Source organism: Sorex araneus, chromosome 3 (assembly GCF_027595985.1).
Source record: "Sorex araneus isolate mSorAra2 chromosome 3, mSorAra2.pri, whole genome shotgun sequence".
NCBI lineage: Eukaryota > Metazoa > Chordata > Mammalia > Eulipotyphla > Soricidae > Sorex > Sorex araneus.
Window position 1 is genome coordinate 49778702 of NC_073304.1, and position 25860 is coordinate 49804561.

The 25860-nt window shown below is 38.2% G+C and overlaps 1 protein-coding gene across 2 annotated transcripts in view; it reads right to left on the reverse strand.

Annotated features, from left to right (window-relative positions):
• Positions 1 to 241: 241 nt before the first annotated feature.
• KLHDC1 (kelch domain containing 1) overlaps positions 242 to 25860 on the reverse strand; it is a 44184-nt gene continuing 18565 nt past the window's right edge. For both annotated transcript variants that reach the window (XM_004602006.2, XM_055130726.1), the window contains exons 6-13: positions 24808 to 24891; positions 20966 to 21049; positions 20484 to 20542; positions 18520 to 18632; positions 17185 to 17257; positions 12435 to 12519; positions 8638 to 8690; positions 242 to 2092 (exon numbers count right to left, since the gene is read on the reverse strand). In XM_004602006.2, the coding sequence (XP_004602063.1) occupies positions 1897 to 2092; positions 8638 to 8690; positions 12435 to 12519; positions 17185 to 17257; positions 18520 to 18632; positions 20484 to 20542; positions 20966 to 21049; positions 24808 to 24891 (747 nt within the window). In that variant the 3' untranslated portion in view covers positions 242 to 1896. The remainder of the gene's footprint in view (positions 2093 to 8637; positions 8691 to 12434; positions 12520 to 17184; positions 17258 to 18519; positions 18633 to 20483; positions 20543 to 20965; positions 21050 to 24807; positions 24892 to 25860) is intronic.

The window sequence follows — 25860 nt, forward strand, 5'->3', positions numbered from 1 at the left end:
TCAGGATCACTCCTGGTGGGGCTTAGGGACGCATATGTGCAGTGCTGGGGATGAACTCAGGTTGGCTACATACAAGACGAGTGTTGTACCAGCTATACTATCTTTCTATTCCCTCTTTTTTTTTTGGTCTTTTTCTCTAAGAGATTAATTACCTGGGAGTTTGACTTTCTAAATTTGTTATTTGGCCTAAAAACAGTGAGGCAAAAAAAAAAAGAAAAAAGAAAAAACTTACACAATAATATCACTTGAACCACCGATTCTAATGATGGAGTCACACTAACAAGGAAAACAGCATTGGTATATGCTTTGTACAATAAATAAAATGTAAACACAAAGTATTAGGATAGTATAAGCTTTACACATCCAAAATACAGCATATATATAAAATGTATCTCCAAAATTCAACGATACTACAAACAACTTTTTCTTTATAAATTACACAATTCTACATCTTAATATAGAAATATGCTTTCTCTAACACTTAAAATTTCAGATAAAACATGCATTTTTGTACTGTGGGAAGTAATTTTATATGCATAACTTTTAGTAATTCTTTGCTAGTAGTTCAGTAAAAGGATATGACTGTGATATATGAACAATTCCTTAACTCTAATAAAAGTACCATTTGAAAAATGTTAAATACCAAAGAAACAGTGTTCCATTGCTGTACAGGCATCAATACTGAACATAACTAGGAAGTTAACGTTTCCAATATTCTGAGTTTTGACCACCAACTCTGTAGTACTGTGTAGGCTCAGTAGAGGGTATTTATAAAGGCAAATTATTAGATTACCATCCTTATTTGGTAATAAGGTTATATACCATTATATAACAGCATTATAAAAGAACCATAGGAGAACTATTTTTCTTTTTATTTCTGGTTTTCTTTTCTCTTTTTTTCTGCTATACCAAATTACTCCTGCCTCGGTGCCAGGAGTGGGGAACTGCTCACAGCTGTTTTGGGGAATCACATAATGGTTCCAAACATGCGATCCAGAACTTTGAGCCATCTCCCCAGCCTTGAAGAATACTCTTCAAGAGCAAAATGTATTATAACACATCTGAAAAGCTAGTACAGATGACTCTCAACATCGTAAAGTCAGTGTGCTAAATAAATCTCCTGTTTAAACTTTAAACATGGTCATTATAAAACTGGATAAACACACAATCTAGAGACAAGAAAAGGACAAGAGAAGACATTCTTCCCGACTCAAAAATAAATAATATCTAAGGTTACTAGGTGAGTTCCAAAAGCATAGGAGTTCAATATTTAATATCATACTAGGTTTGGCTATTTTATGATTTTTGGCCAGCTTGTACTAGTTTTTTAAGGAGATGCTATTTAAATGTCTTGGTTATTTAAAGAGAGCTTCAGGTATTTTTTTTGGTCACTTGAGTTTCTGAAAGTGATGGTAATTTATTGTAATCCTGGGAGATTTCTGAATACTTTGGGTAATTTCTTATTCTCCTCAAATAGATAGAATCTTTCTACAAAAGCATATACAACTAATTAAAATCCTTAATATTTACTCATTTTCAGAAATAATATTTTTTCTGCAATTTATAAGGAAGTTAACTTACAAACATAGATATAAACTAATATATCAGAACATCTTGTTTTTATGTCTCCCATGACATACAGTTACTTTAACACAGCATTTTTGTTCAAGTTTTTTTCTTCTAACTAAAGCCTCCAATTTGGGGAGTATATATATATACATACAGCCTGTTTAAAGTATTTAAACAAATTATATATATTGGGTATATAACAACTTAACGTTGTTAATACCTACTTTATTAACATTTTCTTTTAACAGCTTAATATTTAATATTTATTTATATATAATTAATAATTAAAGAACTGAATACTATTAATATTATTTAACAATTGTATTTTCAAGTTGTTATAAAGCTACTAGTCCACTGATATCTATTTCCGGTTTTTTCTTTTTGGGCTTTCTGTTCTTCTCGGTGATTAGTTGCCGTCCAAAATGTTATTTTTTTCAGTACTGGCTGCAGAAGTTTAGGCGGTAATAAAGATATCTGAGTCTCTAAAAGTAGAGCATTTCTACCAATGCAGTCAAGGCATAACCTGGAAACAAATCACAGAAGAATTATTGGTTTCTGATCCCGAAATAGTAATATATCTAGAGATAAGAAGCATTAAATATAAAAATCATGACATTTGTACAGTATTAGGTACTTCCACAGTACTTTTTTTTTTAGGTTTTATTTTTTAACTTCAGTCACCATGAGATACATAGTTACAAAGCTGTTCATAATCAGATTTCAGTCATACAATAATCCAACACCCATCCCTTCACCAGTGTCCATTTCCCACCACCAATGACCCCAGTTTCTACCACCTCCCCTCCAGCCTGCCTCAGTGACAGAGACCTACCTTCCTCCCTTCCTTCCCTCCAACCCTCCCTCTCTCTTCTCTTCTTTTCCCTACCTGCCCCCACTCTCTCTCTTCCCTCTCCTCACTTTCTGGTCACCATGGTCTCCAATACAGATACTGAGAGGTTATCTCCATGGTACATTTTGCACATGAAGAATACATGCTCTTCCAGAGCATTATAATGTGTGTACATTTTATTCTTTGCTATCGCTCCAGCGCTTCCCCAGCAGAGCTTGAGGGCCTGGCAGCTACTCACTGCAGCCCAGGGACGAAGCACTGGCAGGTCTGGTGGCACTGTTTGCCAGCAAGGTCACACAGCAGGGCTCAGGGGCCTCCAGATCTTTACCTGATCATGAAGGGAGAAATGTTTTCCCCCCAGCCCCAATACATGTATATTTTTATGGCACAAAGACTATAACTGACCAAGATGTAGCACTATAGCACTGTTGTCCCGTTGTTCATCGATTTGCTTGAGTGGGCACCAGTAATGTCTACATCATGACTTGTTGTTACTCTTTTTGGCATATCGAATACGCCATGGGGAGCTTGCCAGGCTCTGCCGAGCAGGCGAGATACTCTCAATAGCTTGCCACCCTCTCCGAGAGAGACGGAGGAATCGAACCTGGGTCAGCCTCATGCAAGGCAAATGCCCTACCCTCTGTGCTATCGCTCCAGCCCATAGAATAAGTAAAAGAGGAAAATATTTCCACTTTGAGATACTAGTTACCAACTGCTGTATATATAGGTATATACATATACCTATATATATCTGCTGTGCAGATATGTAATATGCATTGTCACTGTCACTGTCATCCCGTTGCTCATCGATTTGCTTGAGCGGGCACCAGTAACATCTCCATTCTGAGATATTGTTACTGCTTTTGGCATATAGAATATGCCACGGGTATCTTGCCAGGCTCTGCCGTGTGGGCAAGATACTCTCCGTGGCTTGCCGGGCGCTCAGAGAGGGATGGAGGAGTCGAACCTGGGTCGGCTGCGTGAAGGCGAATGCCCTACCCACTGCACTATTGCTCCAGCCCATATATATGCACATATAAACATATACATATATGTATGTGCACATATATGTGTATATATGTGTGTGTGCATATATACATGCATACTTTTTTCCAATTTTTTTTTTTTTGCGTCACACCTAGCTATGCTCAGGGATTACTCCTGGCTTTGTACTCAGGAATTACTCCTGGTGGTGCTCAGGAGACCATATGGGATGCTGGGAATCGAACCCGGGTGGGCCGTGTGCAAGGCAAACGCCCTACCCGCTGTGCTATCGCTCCAGCCCCTTCTGATTTCTTTTATTGACTTCATGACCAAGATGTAATGGAAACAAAAAAAACTTACCACGTATAAGTTAAGTAAAAAAGATTCAAACTTAATTAAAAATGTATTTACTTATCCTTTTCTGCAGTGCTAGAGATAGAAGTGAAGAGCCTTAAAAGCAAAACAGTACTCTATGCTGAACCCTTGGCTCCAGGTTGGATTTTAAAGCAGATTATTTTGTACCATATCCTTTCCATTTATTGCTTTTAATTGAATAACCATGAGAAACAACTAGTTAACAGACTTAAAAATTTTCATTTTTACATTTCAGTCATACAATGATTGACTACCCATCCCTTCACCAGTGCCTATTTTCCACCACCAATGTTCCCAGTATCCTTCCCACCCGCCGCGACCCCCATCCCCGCCCCCTGGCCTCTGTGGCAGGCACATATCCTTACTTCTCTTTCCTTTTGGATGTTATGGTTTGCAATACAGGCACTAAGTGACCATCATGTTTGGTCCAATAACTTTTTCTTTTTTTTTTGCTTTTTAAATCACACCCAGTGATGCATAGGGGTCACTCCTGGCTCTGCACTCAGGAATTACCCTTGGCGGTGCTCAGGGACCATGAGATGCTGGGAATCGAACCCGGGTTGGCTATGTGCAAGGCAAACGTCCTACCCTCTGTGCTATCACTCTAGCCCCAGGTCCAATAACTCTTTACTCTGTTCTGAGAACTGCCTATCTGTTCCCCCTGAGATGAAGCAGCTGACATCAATTTTCATAACATGTGACTATCCCTACCACTATCTTTAATGGCTGCCCTGGGTGACACAGTACTTAATCTGAGCAAGAGAGATTAGGTGTGAGGAGAGGAACTGTGCAGCAATAAAGAATCACCAGGACACCACTGAGATACTCTCCTTCTGGGAGCCCAGGGACTCATTTTCCCACGTTGACTCCACTGGACATCTGTATCCTACCAAATATCCTTTTTTAACTTACTATTCTGAACTGGGGTCTGTACTTTGGTACAAAACAAACTGATTTAGAACTAGCATAAAAGCATCTATTTCAACAGATAAAACTTTCTTTTTTTAAAATTTTTTATAAAAAAAATTACTAATGTGAGTCACAGTGAGGGTACAGTTACAGATTCACACATTTTCGTGCTTGTTTTTCCCTCATGCAATGTTCGAGAGCCCATCCCTCCACCAGTGTCCATTCTCCACTACCAATGAACCCAGTATCCCTCCCACCACCCAAACCCATCCGCCCACCCCACCCTGCCTCTGTGGCAGGGCATTCCAATTTGTTCTCTCTCTCTCTCCTTTTGGGTGTTGTGGTTTGCAATAGGGGTATTGAGTGGCCATCATGTTCAGTCACTAGTTCACTTTTAGCACGCATCTCCCTTCCCGCACGGGATCTCCAATCACATATTACTTGGTGTTCCCTTCTCTATCTGGGATGACTTTCCCCAGCATATGAGGCCAGCTTCCAAGCTATGGAGCCAACCTCCTGGTATTATATACTACTATTCTTGGGTATTAGTCTCCTACTCTGTTATTTTATATTACACAGATGAGTGCAATCTTTTTATGTCTCAACAGATAAAACTTTCAAACCAAAAAATAATTCTTTTCAGAAAATGATTTTTGTGCCAGATAGTGCAGGGGGAAAAGTGTTTGCATTGCACGCACCTTGCCGGATTCCACCCGGGCACATATGGTCACCCAAGCTCCAGGATTGCAGAGCCAGGACCAAGTCCTGAACACAGCGATGTGTGGCCCCCAAATCCTTCCTCCACCCCCCCCAAAAAAAAACCCAACAAAATTCCTGAGCTTCCACAGCAGGGGAAAAGAGGACTCTTTGTCATCAAACTATTAGCATATTGTTTGGGGGCATAGGAAACCCAAAAGTGACAAAAACCCTATTTCAATCTTCAAGGAGATTACAATTTAATGAAGATATAAGCAACAATACAATATACTGTTACAAATAGTGTGACTGTCACTGTCACTGTCATCCTGTTGTTCAATGATTTGCTCAAGCGGACACCAGTAACGTCTCCTTTGTGAGACTTGTTGTTACTGTTTTTGGCATATTGAATACACCACGGGTAGCTTGCCAGGCTCTGCTGTGCAGGCGAGATACTTTTGGTAGCTTGCTGGGATCTCCGAGAGGGGCAGAGGAATCAAACCCGGGTCGGCCGTGTGCAAGTTGAACACCATACCTGCTGTGCTATCACTCCAGCCCACTGTGACTGTTCATCAATTTGCTCGAGCGGGCACCAGTAACGTCTCCAGGGTGTGACTTGTTATTACTGTTTTTGGCATATCAAATACGCCATGGATAGCTTGCCTGGCTCTGCCATGCAGGCGAGATACTCTTGGTAGCTTGCCAGGCTCTCTGAGAGAGGCTGAGGAATCGAACCTGTGTCGGCCTCATGCAAGGCAAATGCCCTACCTGCTGTGCTATTGCTCCAGCCCGCTGTTACTGTATTAAATAAAATTCTTATGACAGAGAATGGTTCTTAGGTAGACAGTCAGTCAGGTAGGGGGCCCCTTAGCAGTAAATTTCAAAACAGATATTAAATTAAAACCAGCAAGAAATGATTGGAGGGGCTGGAGTGATAGCACAGTGGGTAGGGCGTTGCCTTGCATGCGGCCAACCCGGGTTCGATTCCCAGCATCCCATATGGTTCTCTGAGCATGGCCAGGGGTAATTCCTGAGTGCAGAGCCAGGAGTGACCCCTGAGCATCGCTGGGTGTGACCCAAAAAGCAAAAAAAAAAAAAAAAGAGAAGAAATGATTGGAGACGAAAAATTTTTAAATCAAAAAATGTTTGGAGGGGCCAGAGCGATAGTACAGTGGGTAGAACATTTGCCTTGCATGCGGCAGACCTGGGTTCAATCCCAGGCATCCCATATGGTTCCCTGAGCACTGCTAGGAGTGATTCCTGAGTGTAGAGCCAGGAGTAACCCCTTAGCCTTGCTGAGTGTGACCCAAAATGCAAAAAAAAAAAAAAGTTTGGAGAAATAAGATATATATTTAGGGCAATAGAGATAGTACAGCAGGTGGGGTGCCTCCCTTGCACATGACCAACTTGGGTTCAATCCTTAGCTAAGCCCTGCCAGGATTGATTCCTGAGCACAGAGCCCATACTAAACCCTCAGGACTGCCAGATGTGATCCCCCCCACACCAATTGGGTCGGTCATTTGCAGGGTAAGTATCTTACCCCTTGTGTTAATTCTGGCTCAGTATATACATATGTGCATATGTGTATGTATGTGTGTGTATGACTCAATATATGGCACATGTGTGTATATATGTGTGTACATATACATATATGTACATATATGTACCCATGTACATATCCATATATGTACCTATGTATATGTATGCTTTGGGGGCCATACCCAACAGTATTGGTTCTGCACTCTGGAAATTATTCCAGGTGCTGCTCAGGGACTATATGGGATGCCAGGGATAAACCCAGGTTGACCACATGCAAAGCAAGAACCCTACCCGCTATACTATTTATCCACATATATTTCTTTTCTTTTTTTCTTCAGCTTTTGGAACATACCTGGTAATGCTCAGGGGTTACTCTTGATTCTGCACTTAAGAAGAAGTACTCCTAGTAGTGCTCATATGGGATGCCAAGGATTGAAACCAGCATCGGCTCTGTGCAAGGCAAGTACCTCATATGCTGTACTAGCTCTCTGGGCCCTGTATTTTTTTTTTTTTTTGCTTTTTGGGTCACACCCGGCAATGCACAGGGGTTACTCCTGGTTCTACACTCAGGAATTACTCCTGGCAGTGCTCAGGGGACCATATGGGATGCTGGGATTCGAACCCGGGTCGGCCGCGTGCAAGGCAAACGCCCTACCTGCTGTGCTATCGCTCCAGCCCCTGGGCCCTGTATTTCTTAAATAATTTAAAAAGTCACTTTGAAAAAAGAAAAAAAATCCATTAAGTGTATGTATTAGCATAGCGGTAGGGCGGTCGCCTTTCACGCAGCTGACCCGTGTTCGATTCCTCCGCCCCTCTCGGAGAGCCCGGCAAGCTACGGAGAGTATCTAGCCGCACAGCAGAGCCTGGCAAGCTACCCGTGCATATTGGATATGCCAAGAACAGCAACAATAAGTCTCTCAATGAGATACGTTACTGGTGCCCGCTTGAACAAATTGATGAGCAATGGGATGACAGTGACAATGACAAGTGTATGTATACAAATGCCTATTATTAGATATATTCAAAATTCAAAAAAATAAAAAATATGTTTAAAAGACAGTTTAAGGAACCAGAGTGATAGTACAGTGGATAGAGTGCTTGCCTTGCAACACAACCAACCCAGATTTGGTCAGTTGCACCCCCTATGGGACAAAATCAAGTCCAGGAATAAGTGCAGAGAACAGCAGAGTGCACAGCCAGGAATAAGCCCAGAGAACAGCTAGGTGTGGTCCCCAAACAAACAAAAACATCAGTTTAGATTCAAGGAAACAGTCTGCTTCATTCTCCTATGAAATAAATGCAATTTGACAAACAAAACAAAAATGTGATGACACTGCGTATTTTATCATTTTTAATTACACTGGTATATGGTTCACCACTACAAGTTTGAATATACTCTTAAGAAGATGTAAACTGGGGCTGGAACAATAGCATAACGGGCAGGGTGTTGACTTGCACTCGGCAATCCTGGGTTCGATTCCCAGCATCCCATATGATCCCCTGAGTACCCCAGGAGTAATTCGCGAGTGCAGAGCCAGGAATAACCCTGTGCATCGCCGGGTATGACCCAAAAAGAAAAAAAAAGAAGATGTAAATTATCTTCTTAAATTCAAGTCATAAACTACCTTGAAAATATTAAAATAATTACCAAAATGAAAGAAGGAATCATTATATATTAATAATAGCACAGAATAAAAAATAAAGTATATCCTTACCTGACCAGTGAATAAGGCTGTGTTTGAAATATCAACAAATCATTACAATGACTCTAATGAAAACAAAAAGAGAAATCATAAAGGTTTTTTATAAAAATAATAATGTACTAATAATTGAGTGATTTTATTCTTATAAACATTAAAATAACCATTTAAAGCAGCAAATAAACCTCTATTCATACACATGCATAATTACATACATATGTATATAATATATATATTTGCTATCTACTCAAACTCTGAATAAGTGTTACCATTACTCAGTGAATTTTACCTAAACACAGGCCTAATAATCATAAACTAAATAAGAAACATGCTTTTCTCCATGAGCAATGAATTAAAAATAAGAATAGTGAGGTCAAAGAGATAGTGCATATCTCTTAAGGTATATGCACTGTATGCAGCTGGCCCTGATTCAATATCTAGTACCAGATGGTCCCCCAAGCATCATGGGGTGCAGCACTGAAGCCCCATGAGCATCACCAAATTTCCCTTTAGAAATGCCACTTCATTAGTAGGTACCTTACTCCTCAGAAACTGCTCTGATGACTACTATGTCTGAAGAGCAGCAATGTAGCCGGCACCCTCCAGGTGGAATCTAGCATTGTGTGACTCCTGATGGTTGTGTCCTGCTATATACAAGCACCCTATGTAAGCCAGAGCAGTCACTCAACATCTGTTCTGCCTGTGGTCACCCTATAATGAATTTTCCAAGTTATTGGAGTGAACGAACAAAATTTTTTCAAAGTTAGTGACTTCTTCCTATAACCTTAGTTTAATCAGATTTTAAAACTAGGACGCTTTAAACTTAAATGTTTATAGCCTTGTATCCAGCTAAATCCACATATCCAGCTAAATTCACAAATGTTAAAAGCCTTGTATCCAGCTAAATCCACATATCCAGCTAAATTCACAAATGTTAAAAGCCTTGTATCCAGCTAAATCCACATATCCAGCTAAATTCACAAATGTTAAAAGCCTTGTATCAAGCTAAATCCACATATGGCTCTCCCAAGCACTATCAGGATTGATGGTGATAATCTCTGAGCACAAAGTTAGGAGTAAATCTGAGCATAGCTGGGTGTGGCCTAACTGCCCCCAAATTCAAATGTAAAACAGGATGAAGCAATGACAAAAGATAAAATACAAAGAAAACACACTTTAAACTTTTCAAAATAGATTTCTCTTAAAAAGAAGCTAGTGCTGGGGCTGGAGCAATAGCACAGCGGGTAGGGCATTTGCCTTGCACGCGGCCAACCCGGGTTCGAATCCCAGCATCCCATATGGTCCCCTGAGCACCACCAGGGGTGATTCCTGAGTGCATGAGCCAGGAGTGACCCCTGTGCATCGCCGGGTGTGACCCAAAAACCAAAAAAAAAAAAAAAAAAAAAAAGAAGCTAGTGCTAATGATGGTAATAGTAGCAAATTTCATGAGGGTTTTTTGTTTGGTGTAGATTGATTTGGGGGTCAGATCAGGCTTGAGTTTACTCAGAGCTTCTTTCTGGCTCTGTACTCAGGGATCACACTCCTGGTAATGCTCAGGGGATTGTATAAAGTGCTGGGATCAAGCTGGTTCAGTTGTGTTAAAGGTAAGTACCTTAATCCCTGTAGAATCTTTCTGGCCCCTAAAATTATTTCATTGGTAATTTTTACTGGGGCGGAGAAAGGTGGTTTACTGGGGCGGGGAAAGGAGATTTGGGCCACATTCAGTACTGCTCAGGGCTTCCTTTCAGGTTAGATGCCCAGGGATCATTCCTGGTGGTGCCAGGGATCAAACCCAGATCAGTTATTTTGATACTTAGTAGTTTACTATTACCTGTATAATAGTAGTAGGATAAATAGTAGCTTACATAACAGTTTACACTACTAAGCATATTATATATCATTTTTTTAAAATTTTGGTATTTTTCAGGCCAGGTCCAGAGGTACTTAAAGAGTTTATTCCTGGCTCTCAGGCATCACTCCTGGTGGGGCTCAGGGCACCTTATGGGGTGCCATGGATCGAACCCAGGTCAGATATGTGCAAGGCAAGTACCCTACCCACTGTATTATCACTCCAGCCCCTTTATGTCATCTTTTTATGCATCAAATACTACTTATACATATATAACCTATATCAGTGTATCAAATATTCACCGTCACTGTCATCCCCGTTGCTCATCAATTGTATCAAATATTACTTATAAATATTTTAATTCAATAAAATTATAACATACATAACAACAGGAAAACTCACAAAGAAAATAAAAGGAAGTCACCCTTTAAAAGTGCTTCTTAATTTGATTTAATGATTGTGATTTTTTAATAACAAATATATATTTGGTCTTCATCTGTTTCCAGTAAGTTTCAGGGGATTTCCTAAACAGTGAGAGAGAAGTAGGTGTCTTCTATTTTATAAATATTTTATAAATTTATTCACTTTCAGAAGTAACCGTTTTTTGGAGGGGCCCGCACCTAGCTATGCTCAGGGGTTCTTCCTGGGTCAGCACTCAGGGATCACTCCTAGCAGGGCTTGAGGATCATATATGCTATGCTGAGAATCGATCCTGGGACAGCCAGTGCCTTCCCTGTTACACTCGCTCCACTGGAGGTCACTTTTGGAAAAGTCCCTATGTCACAAAAGGATGGAGGCTGCGTGCTTAGAAGACTCAACCCTGTGAATGGAGGCTGAAACTCCCATTTCAGAAGGGGAGATGGGCAGAAGATGAAGCTGAGTCACCAGTGGCCCATGATTTTGTAATGAAACCTCCACAGACACCCAGATGAGCATCAGAATAGCTGAGGGCTGGTACCCATTCACAGATCTGGGGGAATCAGTGCACACAGAGAGCATGACCTTTCCAGATCCTCCCAATACCCCAGCCCAAAGCGCATCTTCCTCTGGCTGCTTCTGAGTGAAAAATATTTATTCTTATTTATCTGTGGCTTTCTGGGCAACATACAGAGATGTTAGCGGTTACTCCTGGCTCTGCACTCAGAAATTACTCCTGGCAGTGCTTGGGGGACCATATTGGATGCAGCGGATCAAACCCAAGTCAGCTGCGTGCAAGGTAAATGATCTACCATTGTATTACCACTCATTAAAAAAAAACAATGCGGGGGGGGGGGGAGATTGGGGCCACACCCAGAGATGCTCAGAGACAAATATTCCTAGATAGGTGCTTAAAGGTGGCTCCAGGTAGTGTTCAGGAAACCGTGTGGTGCCAGGGATTAACCATAGGGCTCCAGCATGCAAAATTTGTTCCTCAGCCTATGAATGAAAACCTTTTAAAACAAACCTGTCATCTAGTAATTAAACCGTTTGTCTGCGTTCTGTGAGCTACTCTAGCCACACAGAGGAAATTACTGGTATCTCCAACATTCTGCTGGTCAGTCAGAAGCACAGCTGACAGCCTGAACTTAACCACTAGTGTCTGTGGAAGAAGGGGCTTAGGTTCAGTAGAACAAACCTGCTAAGCTGTGAGTCTGATAGGTGTAGAGTGAGAATTGAGCTGAATTGTAGGATCTCAATCTGGTGGAGGAAATTACATGTTGGTGTAGTGAACATCCTCTTACCTCCACCCCACTCTACTACATGCACACTCACAAACTGGAACTGCTCACTAGAACCTTCAGATTTTTAAATCCAAAACATCAGGAAATTATTCACAGTAGTTATTCATTCTAAAAATTAATCTCACCATAAGTAACATTTCTGCATTATATTTTGCAGTGTGTGAATAAAACTAAACTTATTTCAATGATTTAATTTGAATAAAATTATTCAGAAGAAATATTTAGATATAAAATTTTCTTACTGTATCCAAGGAAAGTAAATCATCTTTGCTCCCACCAAACACCATTATTTCATTTTCTTTTCCCAAACAGGCTGTGTGCCATAACCTATGGTTGAAAATTATAAGTAAGATGAAATACTCTCAAGGAAAAAACTGTATATCACATATAAACCAATTTTTCAATTGCACACTATAAATTTTATAAAAGAGATATGATTAAACTTATAGGTGTTTTGTTTGTTTGTTTTTGGGCCACACCCAGCTGTGCTCAGGGGTTATTACTCCTTGCTCTGCACTCAGAATTACCCCTGGCAATACTCAGGAGTACTCAGGGGTGTCATATATAAGGCAAGTGCCTAACCCCTGGTCCCCAAAAGTTTTATTTTTAAAGATTCCTCTAGAAACCTAAAGAACTCAATTCTAGAGTTTAATTAAACTAGCCCACTCCTATTTTTTCTGGTTTTGGGGGCCACACCAGCTGTGTTCAGGGCTTACTCCTGGCTCTGCACTTGAGGATTAGTCCTGGAGGGGCTCAGAGGATATGGGATGCTAAAGACAGAACCTGGGCTGGCTTCGTATAAGGCAAGAGGCCTACCTGTACTATTGTTCTGGCCCTAATACCACTGTTATTAAGGAGATGGCTTGTAACAGATTTTTCTGTCTCTAATTCCTCCCATATATATATATACATATATATATACATATACATATATATCTGACAAATTATACTATTCCTAATATTGTTTTTAACCATAGATATTTTCTGATCAGTAAGCCCCTATTTTTTAGCATAATATTTATGACCAATAACTATTTTTCCTAGAATTGGACTTTTTAACTCTTTTCAAATAAACTCTTCATTTTAGTCAAATATTCCATGGGGAAACACTTATATCCACCTCTTGGTTGTTATTTTTTCCCCAAACTATTTTGTAGGTTAGGAATGACAGATCGTTCGCTCTGAGGTTTAAAAGCAACAGGTTCTAAATCTTTAGGAAGTGATCTAAATAGCCATCCAAACTGACCATTACCCTTTCTGTGCAGAAACATTTAGAAGCTCATTTTATAATCTCAATTTATATTGGGGAAAAAAACCCTCTATACTACTTAAGTGTTTGATATGTGTGTTCTCTAGTTCCTCACAAATACCCTATCGTCCTTCAGGTGAAAAATTCACACTGTCGTGTGCTGGAACAGCTTACTGGCTGCCTGAAGCCAATTATGTGTATCTCTATCCAAATCCAACAAAATTGCATTAGAAGCCTAAAACGAATCATCAGCCAATTCCGCAAAGTAGGATTTTGTTTTGTTTTGTTTTGTTTTCCTGGAGAGCAGTAAACCATTTACCAGTATACCAATGAAACTTAGATAATTTAAGTTTAAGCTACTCCTTAAAAAGGCCAAATAAGGTGTTTTGTATCCAATATTCAAAAACTTTTGATTAACAAAAGCAAACATTAAATATTAACATTAGATATTTAGTGATTAAACAATTTCATAAACTAATATAACATTTAATATTCTTTTGGAAATAGTCAGCTAGCTGATATTCTAATTTCATACTATTTACCAAGAATAATTTTATGACTTTATAAAGTCTAATACTTTGGGATGTTCTAACTCAGAAAAAAATGTGCACATATATTTCTCAATTTTAGAGAACAAATAATATATTTTAAAAAAACATTGCTTTCTATCAGTCTATTTTTATTACTTTTCTTTTTCTTTCTGTGTTTGGTCTACACCCTGTTGTGCTACATATTTATTTCTGGCTCTGTGCTCAGGGATCACTCATGGTGGTGCCAAGGTACCATATTTGGTTCTGGGGATGGAATACAGGTCAGTTGTTTGCAAGATAAGCACCTTAACCCCTCTATTAGCTCTTCAGCCCTTGATAATTTATATTATTAGGCCAGATTACTAAAGCAACATAATTCCCATATTTCCCAGATAATAATATATTATCACTTGTTTTATGACTTATTTTTATTAATTTAGTTTTAAAATTCAGACAACACTTTGGGCAGGGGGCAGGAGGAGCTTTGGTGTAAAACTCAGAGGACCAAAAGTGCAAAGCTTGTGCTCAACTCCTAAGAAACATCTCAGTCCCATATCTTACTTTAGCACATTAAGCCTTTAAGCTTAACTTTTTACTTAGTGCAAACGGTGGGATTGTGCACAATTTTTTAAACAAAATACCTTTTTCACTCACACACATGAAAGGATAAACACACTTGGCACTCAGTGTAGCTGAGTATTAGAGATTTTATTTAATGAAAAACTGCCCAATTCTCCAACTTACAATGTCACAATAGAAATCTCTGTACATCTTCAGAAAATTTCAGATTATATTATGGGACTGGGATGGGGATGAGGATTGGAAGATGGATTGGGTAAAACAGTGTTTCTCAACCTCTTCTGACCTTGGCTCCCTTCCAACCTTGTTACCTCCTGTGGCCCCCCTGTCTTTCTGGTTGGTTCATTGGTCTCATGCCATGGACCCCATTTACATGATTTTTTTCTGTGACCCCCCTTGGGATGTCTGGGGGGGCCAGCAGAGGCATTAGGGCACCCAAAGAAACACTTAGGTACAAGAACTATAAATTATAACAAATACCCTCTATGTGGAAAGGAACATTTAAATTCTGATAGAGAAAGTTGTATGTAACTTTGGCAAAATTTATGAAATCCAATAAGGCTCTATATGGCAAGACCATATTTTACAGACATATTTGGAAGGGTCCTTGGCAGTCACCTCTACGAAGTATAGGACATATATATTGGTTTTTCAGACAAGCAGATTTTTTTAAATACCGAGACTTGAAAAAGAGAGTGTATAGTGTATAATGGTTCTCAACCAGAAGATTTGTTGCTACCAAGGGGCTGTTATACAAAATGGAACAATATGCTTGGCTGTCCAGGGCAGTAGTACGACAGATTTGGGGGAAGAGAGCTCCTGGCATCTATAGGGAGAAGGCCAAAGGTGCTGCTGAACAGCAAACAGTGCACAGGATTGCCCCTAACAACAAAGAAATATTTGTTCCAAAAAATGTCAATAATGCCAAGGTTGAGAATCCCTGCTGTAGAGTACAAGAGGAGAATTGAGCAGCTTACACTTAAAAATAAACTTGGAAAAGTCTGCACAGAATTCAAAATTCATTCAAATGTTAATTATATTCTCACTTTCAAAAAATTAATATATATACATTATATATATATACACACACATGTTCTCCTTACACTAAACTGTATCCCACCTGTTCTCCTCCTCACCTCATACCTGAAGATAGATCTGCCTTGTCTTATCTGCCTTAGGGAAACTCTGGCCTGGACTTCATCATCGAGGAACACTGGAAAGCCTTTCCTGCCTTGATTTTGGTGACATCTAGCTTGCAACCTGATGTTTTTTCTACAGACTGAGAGTTTATGTCCTCTCACAGCTGCTCTAAACTTATCACCTAAATATTCTAATAAAGCATATGTTTACATGACACATCAGCTGAATTCAAAGAAATCTCTTTACATAGCTCAGATCTAACTAATATATTATTGATAATAGTTTTGTTGTTCTAATTACTTATTAAGGATTGAAATATGAAATAGGAATATTAAAAAATTAAACATTCTTACTATCACTCTGGTCTACAATTAATGCATTCAAACAATCAAATAACTACAAGAGAAAAAAATCTTATCTATCCAACTCTTTCATTTCACAGATAAAGAAAATGATGCCTTTTTTTTCCTTTTGTATGCCAGGGATCAAACCCAAGGCCTCATACAAGTAGAAGATGCTCAGTTTCTTTAGGTGAATTTCTCAAAGTGAAATAAAAAGCTGAGCAAGGACTAGAACTCTGACTCCCACATATTAATATAAAACTCTTTAAAGCATTAAATCTCTAAAAAATCTGAAATTGTTGAAATACAGTAAACTTCATACATAAAAATGTAAGAATCATAAACTTATGATAAATTCTAAATGCATTGTGCATATTAACATATATGCACTGAGATATTTACAGATTGTTTTTATAAGTTACTCATTATTTATTAAATTGCTAAAATACATACATCATTAAATTGACTTCACACAGCATATTTATGATTTAAAAGTTCTGAAATACATTACATGAAGAATAAAATATATTGCTAACTATAACGATGCTAAATTATAATGTGTTGAATTTTACTTTCCTATTAACATATCTTTATTATACTACTCAATGAAATTACCAAATTGAGAATTATAGTACCAATATGACTTTCTTTGTAGTCTAATATAAGCACATTGTTTTTATTTACTGTTTTTTAAACTCACATTAATATTTATAAAATAATGAAATAATATCTTGCATATACTTGAAAAACATGAAAGCAATTTCCTCAATAAAATGCTCTAACCCTCATTCAAAAAGTTGCTAATATAGCAATCCCATTCTTATCTACTTATTAAATACAGCAATATTATACTTTTTATTATGATACTTTTAATTTTAAGTCTTTTCAGATTTAGTTGGCAAGATCTTGAATTTACATAAAAGACATTTATGTAATGTAAATATAAAATATAAAAAATAAGAGTAAAAACAGAAAAGATATTTCTATCAGATATAATTAAAATTATAATTATTTGGTTTACATCATGTTTATTTGAAAAATATTCTCTCTTATGATTTATAGTTTTTTAGTAGTAAACACTATAAATATAACATATATATGTAATACTTAAAAACTCTTAACTACTGAACTATGTGTCAGCTTCTAGACTTACCTGGGTCTTGTTTTAGGTAAGTAAGTAAGCTGTTTCCAGCCATTTGTTTTAATATTATGAATCCAACCATCACCTGCCAACATCAGAACATTTCAGAAATTAAGATTAGGTCTTTAGGATAAAATTAAAATTTATTCCCCCAAATAAAGATACTACATTTATAAGACTACCATATGTATGTGTTTCATAAAAATTTTTAATAATATACAAAATTAGGGTAGACATGAGAATAAAACCTCACATATATTAGATTCAACAACTACCAAAAATTTACCACATGAGTTCCATTTGTCTTTGTTATTCTTGTTGCTGAATTACAATCAAACAAACCTTAGATCTTATTTCTTCCCCATAGAGATTTTAGCAAGCACTCCTCAAAAAATGAGTACTTCTACAAAACCATATTGCCATTTCACAATTAACAAAACAAAAAAAAAGTACTGGTATCATATAATATTCATTCATATGAACAGTATTTTGGGGCTTCTGGCAGGGGTGCGTGATGTGGCAGGGACTGAACCCAAGAGACATGTATTTCAAAGCATGTACCTTGTCATTAAGTCACATCACCAGCCATCATATGATGATATCTTAATCTGAATATAAAAGAAAGTGACTGGACACTTAATTTCCCATAAATCAATATCCAACAATAGTAAACAGAAATTAAAAACATTAAATTTATGAGGCTAAAATGCTAAAAAAGAAAACAAACCCAACAGAAATGAATACATGTTAGGTTTCAGTTAGACCCAAATCTTGGAGCCGAGAGAGATAATACAGTGGATTGAATACTACAGCTCACCTTGCACATAGTCGACTCAGATTCTATCCCTGCTACCCTAAATGGTTTCCTGAATCCATCAGGAGTTAAGGCTTAAGCACAGTAAGGTGTGATCCCAAAACCAAAATAAATAAATAAGTAAATAGATGAAAATCTCTTTTAATAGAGATTTGCTTCATTCTGTCTAATCCTGTGTCATACTCCTGGTAAAGATAATTTTCCTCCAAAAAAACCAATATAAATACCTATCAATTGAAAAATCCACACACTGGAAATTCATAACAATATGCAATTAACATCTCCTACTGGAAACTAATGCTTCTCCAACTAGATTGTAGAATTTGCTGGTCAGCAGACTGGCAGGTACACAGATAATGTCCTAAGTTTTTGTTGAAAAAAACCGTTTCCAGATCCTATATTCAATTACACCTCAGGTGAGTATATAGCTGGAGACTAATGTAAATCAGATTTCATAAAACAAATGAAGAGAGAGATGTTAAGTGTCAAACTCAATGAAAAAAATTATGCAGATTAAACTTTAGTTGACTTACTTAAGGGAATATTGTCTGCACTTAATCCACCAAATAAGAAAAGCTTATCATCAGCTATTGCCGTTAGAGTATGCCATGACCGATGTCTAGGGTTTTCTCCTTTAATAGAAATCCTGTGACAAAGAACAAAATATTAAAACTTAGGCATTGTATTCATTTTTTTTTAAGGCTCTGACCTGAAGGGGAAAAAATTCGTCATTACTTTAAAAGTGTTGATTTCCTAATCTTACCAATAGGATTATTTTTAAAACATTCTTAAAATTCTGAGATGAATTTGAAAGAATTTTCCCTCTAAATTTCTATCCCACCTGGCTATAAAACATAGAATGAAAATTAAGAGCCCTGAGCACAGCTGGGTATGGCCCCAAAAACAAAAGCAAAATTTAATTTGTTTGTTTGGAGGGGCCACAGCTGGCAATGCTCAGGGGTTACTCCTGGCTCTGCATTCTGGAATTATTCCTGGAAGTACTCAGGGGATGCTAGAGATTGAACCCAGGTTGGCCACATGCAAGATAAGCGCCCTACCCGCTGTACTATCTCTAAAGCCCCCAAATATTTCATTATTAAGCAATGTTATCAATCATTCTTCATTTTTTTAAAATCTTATGTTTATATCTTTTTTAAAATTTATTATTTTTTTATTAGTGAATCACCGTATATCATCTTTTAAAAAGTTTATCAAACTTTAGTCCTATACTAAATTCCCACATGGGGAGTTACTTTTCCTCTTTCTCCTTCCTTCCAGCAAACTTTTTTTTTTTTTTTTGCTTTTTGGGTCACACCTGGCGATGCACAGGGGTTACTCCTGGCTTTGCACTCAGGAATTACCCCTGGCGGTGATCAGGGGACCATATGGGATGCTGGGATTCGAACCCTGGTCGGCCGCGTGCAAGACAAACGCCTTACCCGCTGTGCTATTGCTCCAGCCCCTCTTTTCTACTTTTTAAATAAATAAATAAACTTGAGGTGGGAGAGGACTCAAAAGTCCAGAGCGGGGGCCGGAGTGATATAGTACAGTGGGCAGGGCGTTTGTCTTGCACACAGATGACTTGGGTTGGATTCCTGGCACGCCATAAGGTCCAGAGGTAATTTCTGAGCGCAGAGCCAGGAGTAACCTATAAGCCTTGCTGCCACCAGGTGTGAACCAAAAAACAAACAAAAAAGTCTAGTGCATACGCTTTGCATGCAGGAAGTCCAAGGGCTCTTGCCTCATATGCAAACAACCTGGTTCAATCTCTGGAAACCCATAGGGTCCCCCCAAACCCTGCCAAGACTGAGTACACAGAGCTAGGAAGTGTGGTTCAAAAACAAAGAGGAAGGAAAAAAGGAAGGGGGGGAGGGACAGAGGGAGAGAGAGAGGGAAAGAGAAAGAGAGAGGTAAATTAAAGATAGACAGTTATATTTTCTTTTGATAGTATCATACTTTAGGACTCTAATTCATTTTTTGTTTTTGTTTCATACCTGACAGTGCTCAGGATGGAATCCAGGTCTGCCAAATGCAAGGCAAGCAAGCATCTTGCCAGCTACACCATCGCTCTGGCCCCTGGGATTCTAATTCTACCTCTTTATATAAAGAGCTGAAATGATAGCTAGATATATTTATTTTATAGATAATGAGCTGTAAATAAAATCTGTCATATGATTACCCTACTATACTTTTCTTTCATCTACTGAGAAGCACCTAATTATAGTTATGAAATCAGTACTTCCCATAATCAATTTCCAGCGATTAGCATTCTTGTTTTATACTGTTTGATTAAAAACAATTATATATTTAAATTAACACACCATGTTTTACATAAATGGCCTAAAGGGTAAAAATGCAAGTTATGTTTAGTCACCCAAATTTAGATTATGTCAAACACACACACACACACACACACACACACACACACACACACACACAGAAACATACACACACAAAGAAATGTCTATAGATTAAAGCACTTAAATTTTAAACTTACCTTCCAGACCAAGTCCAGGTATCTAAATTTAGATAATGCAAATCATTCATTCTAGTTTGCTAAAATAAAAGTGTATCAAGTTAGTGTTAAATATTTTTCATGGGCTAGAACTAAATTCAGATCGAAATTAGATTATTTATAACACCAGAAGTTTATATACTAGGAAACAACACCACACATTAATGAGATTAACAGAGACACCACATTAATATGTCAAAGGAGAAAGAAATAAATTTAAAGTAATTGCATTAGAAAATACATCAAACTTTTTTGGTAATTTGAAATGAAGTTTTCTCATTATCATGTATAATTAGCAATGATTACTCATAAATGATCGATTTGGGAGTAAAGGATAAGTAACCAATTTGCTGAATTACATTTCAATTTAGATTATTTACATAATGAATAGTTTCAAAACATCAGGAGCAAACTTTATTAGAAGCGTAGCATATAAAAAGACAATTTCCATTAAAAACACTAACCAAAACACGTCCTCCAAAGACATAGCCTTTATTTCCAAGCACTGCACAAGTGTGTGCTGCTCGTGGCTGTGGTGGAACTCCGCTCTGCAAACAAAGATCAGTAAATAGAATGCAACAAATGAAAACATGTGAAAGGAAATAATATTTCATGCTCAGTATAAGGAATCCCTCACTGATTAGCTACTATTACCAGTGTAAGCTAATTAAAACATATGCAAAATATTATTTAAGATAGTAATAATTATAGACAAGTACTGTACTACTCTCTAGAATTACATTTATTCACCTTTTAAAAGTGGTTTCTGAGGCTGGAGAGATAAACAGCAGGTAAGGCATCCAAAAATAAATAACAAATAAATACTAATGTTTAACAAACGTAATAATGTGCCTATCAAGGAGGCAGACTGGGGGTGAGAGAGAAAATGAGACATTGCTGGAAGGAAGTGAGCACCGGTAATGGGATATTTGTTAACAAACTGTATAGCTTAAATTCAACAAGGAATAACTTTGTAAATCTTGGTGTCTCAATAAAAAATTAATTTTTACACATTGGCAAGATTCCCCCCCACAAACATTCTGAGTGCAGAGCCAGGAGTAAGTCCTGAACAGAGCCAGATGTGGCCCTAAAATCAAAATAAATTAAAGTAGATCAAATTTTATGTACATTTTGGTTTTGTCTAGTAATCATTCCAATCTATAGAGTTCTGGTAAATTGTCAGTGATAAAGACTTACTCCCATAGAGATAGGCTGGAGACTGTGACTTGGTCACTCTGTACTTTGGCAATAGGGACAGATACAGTCTGGATAATATAAAGACTATGCTCAGTCCTTTTCTCAAAAAAGAGTTAAAACCCATTTTTAAAAGTTAAAGTCACTGAGAGATTATGCAATAACAGTAGAAGTTGTTTGAGTGTCCAGAGCCATATTCTTCTTAAATGAGCAAACTATTCTTCCAAAGACAGAAATAGTATACAAAGAAAAGCAGGGAGAAGCCAAGGAAGAGCTGCAAAGTACCATGTGGTTTTTTTTTGTTGTTGTTGTTGTTGTTTAATTTTATTGAATCACCGTGAGATAATTACAAGCTTTCATGTTTGGGTTACAATCTCACAATGATCAAATACCCATCCCTCCACCAGTGCACATTCCCCACCACCAATATCCCGGGTATACACCCCCTTTCCCACCCTCCCCCTGCCTCTATGGCAGACAATATTCCCCATACTCTCTCTCTAGTTTTGGGCATTATTGCTTGCAACACACACACTAAGAAGTCATCATGTTTGTGTCCATTATCTACTTTCAACATGCATCTCCCATCCCGACTGGCTCCTCCAGCCATCATTTTCTTAGTGATCCCTTTTCTATTCCATCTGTCTTCTCCCCTCCACTCATGAAGCAGTCTTCCAGCTATGGGGCAATCCGCCTGGCCCTTGTATCTACTGTCATTGGGTGTTAGCCTCATGTGATGCTACCCCACACTCCACAAATGAGTGCAGTCCCTCTATGTCTGTCCCTCTCTTTCTGACTCATTTCACGTAGCATGATACTCTCCATGTATCCATTTATAAGCAAATTTCATGACTTCATCTCTCCTAGCAGCTGCATAGTATTCCATTGTGTAGAGGTACCAAAGTTTCTTTAACCAGTCATCTGTTTTAGGGCACTCGGGTTGTTTCCAGATTTTTGCTATTGTGAACAGTGCTGCAATGAATATATAGGTACAGATGTCATTTCTACTGTGTTTGTTGCATCCTCGGGATATATTCCCAGAAGTGGTATTGCGGGGTCATATGGAAGCTCAATTTCTAGTTTTTGAAGGATTGACATATTGTTTTCCATAAAGGCTGGACCATTCAGCATTCCCACCAACAGTGAAAGAGCGTCCCTTTTTCCCCCACATCCACGCCAGCATTGGTTGCTTTTGTTCTTTTGAATGTGTGCCAGTCTCTGTGGTGTGAGATAATATCTCATTGTTGTTTTGATTTGCATCTCCCTGATGAGTAGTGATGTGGAGCATTTTTTCATGTGCCTTTTGACCATTTGTATTTCTTTTTTGAGGAAAATTCTGTTCATTTCTTCTCCCCATTTTTTGATGGGGTTTGAAGTTTTTTTCTATACAATTCTACTAGTGTCTTGTATATCCTGGATATTAATCCCTTATCAGATGGGTATTGGGTAAATATTCTTTCCCATTCTGTGGGCTCTTTCTGTATTTTGAAGTGCAGAATACAGGTCACTGTTTCTTTTGAAGTGCAGAAGCTTCTTAGTTCGATGTAGTCCCATTTGTTTATGTTTGCTTCCACTTGCATGGTCAGTGCTGTTTCATCCTTAAAGATGCTTTTAGCTTCAATATCATTGAGAGTTCTGCCTACATTTTTTTCTATAAACCTTATAGATTCATGTCTGATACTGAGGTCTTTAATCCACTTTGATCTGACTTTTGTGCCTGGCATTAGACAGAGGCCAAGTAGCTATCCAGTTTTCCCAGCACCACTTGTTGAAGAGGCTTTCCTTGTTCCACTTTGCATTTCTTGCTTCTTTGTCAAAGACTAAGTGGCCATGTATTTGGGGGTCTGTGACAGGATATTCAGCTCTGTTCCATTGGTCTGCAGGTCTGTTTTTATCCTAATACCATGCTGTTTTAATTACTACTGCTTTGTAATAGAGTTTGAAGTTGGGGAAGGTGACACCACCCATCTTCTTTTTACCAAGGATGTCTTTAGCTATTCGGGGGGGTTATTGTTCCATATAAATTTCAGGAGTGTTTTGTCTATTTCTTTAAAAATGTCATGGTTATCCTGATAGGGACTGCATTAAATTTGTATAGTGCTTTGGGCAGTACTGCCATTTTGATCATGTTAATTCTCCCTATCCATGAGCAGGGGAATGTGTCTCCATTTCTTAGTGTCCTCCTTTATTTTTTGAAGTAGTGTTTTGTAATTTTCCTTGTACAGGTCCTTCACCTCTTTGGTTAAGCTGATTCCAAGGTACTTGATTTTCTGAGGTACTATTGTGAATGGGATTTTCTTTTTAATGTCTCTTTCTTCTCTTTCATTATTTGTATATAAGAAAGCCAAGTACTATGATGTTTTGAATAACTTGCTCCATCTTCCGAGCTTTTGAGAACCTCATACTATAGCTCTTGCTTTCACTGCATAAGGCATTACAAAAGATACTTTCTAGTTATATGTAAATTCACTATTTTTGTTTTGTTTTGTTTTTTTGGGGTCACACCCAGCAATGCTCAGAGGTTACTCCTGGCTCTGCACTCAGGAATTACCCCAGCAGTGCTCAGGGGACCATATGGGATGCTGGGAATCGAACCTGGGTCGGCTGTGTGCAAGGCAAACGCCCTACCTGCTGTGCTATCTCTCCTGCCCCCACTATTGCTTAAACTAATATATATATATATGTATATATATAATTTTTGGCTGTTATTTTTGTTTAAATTGAATCACAGTGAAATAAACAGTTAGCAAGGTTGTTCATGATTGGGTTTCAGTCATATAATGTTCCTACACCCTTCCCTTCACCAGTGTACATTTCCCACCACCAGAGTCCCCAGTTTCCTCCCTACCATCCCCACCCCAAAACAAACTATCATTTTTGTTTGTTTTTGTGACACAGTCTGTGGTGCTTACTGCTAATCCTGGCTAATCCTGGGCTCGATGACTGCTCCCAGCAGTGTCTGGAACAGAATCCTCCTGTGCCCAGAATGGAATCCCACATACAAAGCCTTCTTTACATGCTCTCAGGTCTATTGTACTCTCTCTGTTCCCTAAAAACATTGTTAAAGTATCAATCAATATACAAGTATAAGGCAACTTTTTAAAATACTTACTTTAATTTCTGGTTGAAACCAAGTCTGTGACTTTGTGTCAAATACATGAACATCATTATGCCATCCCCAGAATATCTGCTCTTCCTAAAACAGAAATATTTAAGACTTTTATAATTTTCAGATTTCCATAGTGTCATTGCATAATAGTTAGCACTGCAGCACTGTTGTCCCATTGTTCATCGATTTGCTCGAGCTGGCACCAGTAGTGTAGCCATTGTGAGACTTGTTATGTTTTTGGCATATTGAATACGCCACGGGTAGCTTGCCAGGCTCTGTCATGTGGGCGGGATACTCTCGATAGCTTGTCGGGCTCTCCAAAAGGGATGGAAGAATCAAACTCGGGTCTGCCGAGTGCAAGGCAAACTCCCTACCCGCAGTGCTGCATAATAGGTACTTTTTTAAAAACAGAGCTGGTGCCAGAACAATAGCATAACAGGTAGAGTTCAATCCCTGACATCCCATAGGGTACTCCAAGCACCACCAGTAGTGATTCTTGAGTACAGAGTTAGGAGTTAAGCCCTGAGCACTACCAGGGTCGCCCAAAACAAAACAAAACAAAAATTGAATAAAATTTTAAAAAATTTAAAAACAGAGCTAAGTGTTAGCATAAAACTAAATCCACAGAGTGGCTCACTAAATGTGATGGTATAAATCAAAACTTTAGTTACTGACTCCAATGTTTTCAAAGAATTTTCTCTTTTAAAATTGAAAAGAAGTTGGGGTGGGGGATGACGGGAGGGAAACTGGGAACACTAGTGCTGGGAAATGTACACTGGTGGGGGGATGGATGTTGGATTACTGTATGACTGAAACCTAATCAGGAACAGCTTTGTAAGGGTCTATTTCACAGTGATTCAACTGAAAAACTATTGAAGAGGACAGATATATCTATTCCAAGATATGGTTTCCTGAAGAATATGGTTAGAATTTTAAACTACTGCCATTAGAGAAAATACTGGAGGGGATTAGATTATTTTTTCTAAGAAGTTTCAATGACTTCCCATTATCCAAACAATAAGGCTCTCTTTAATCAAACTAGTGCTCATTTTCTTA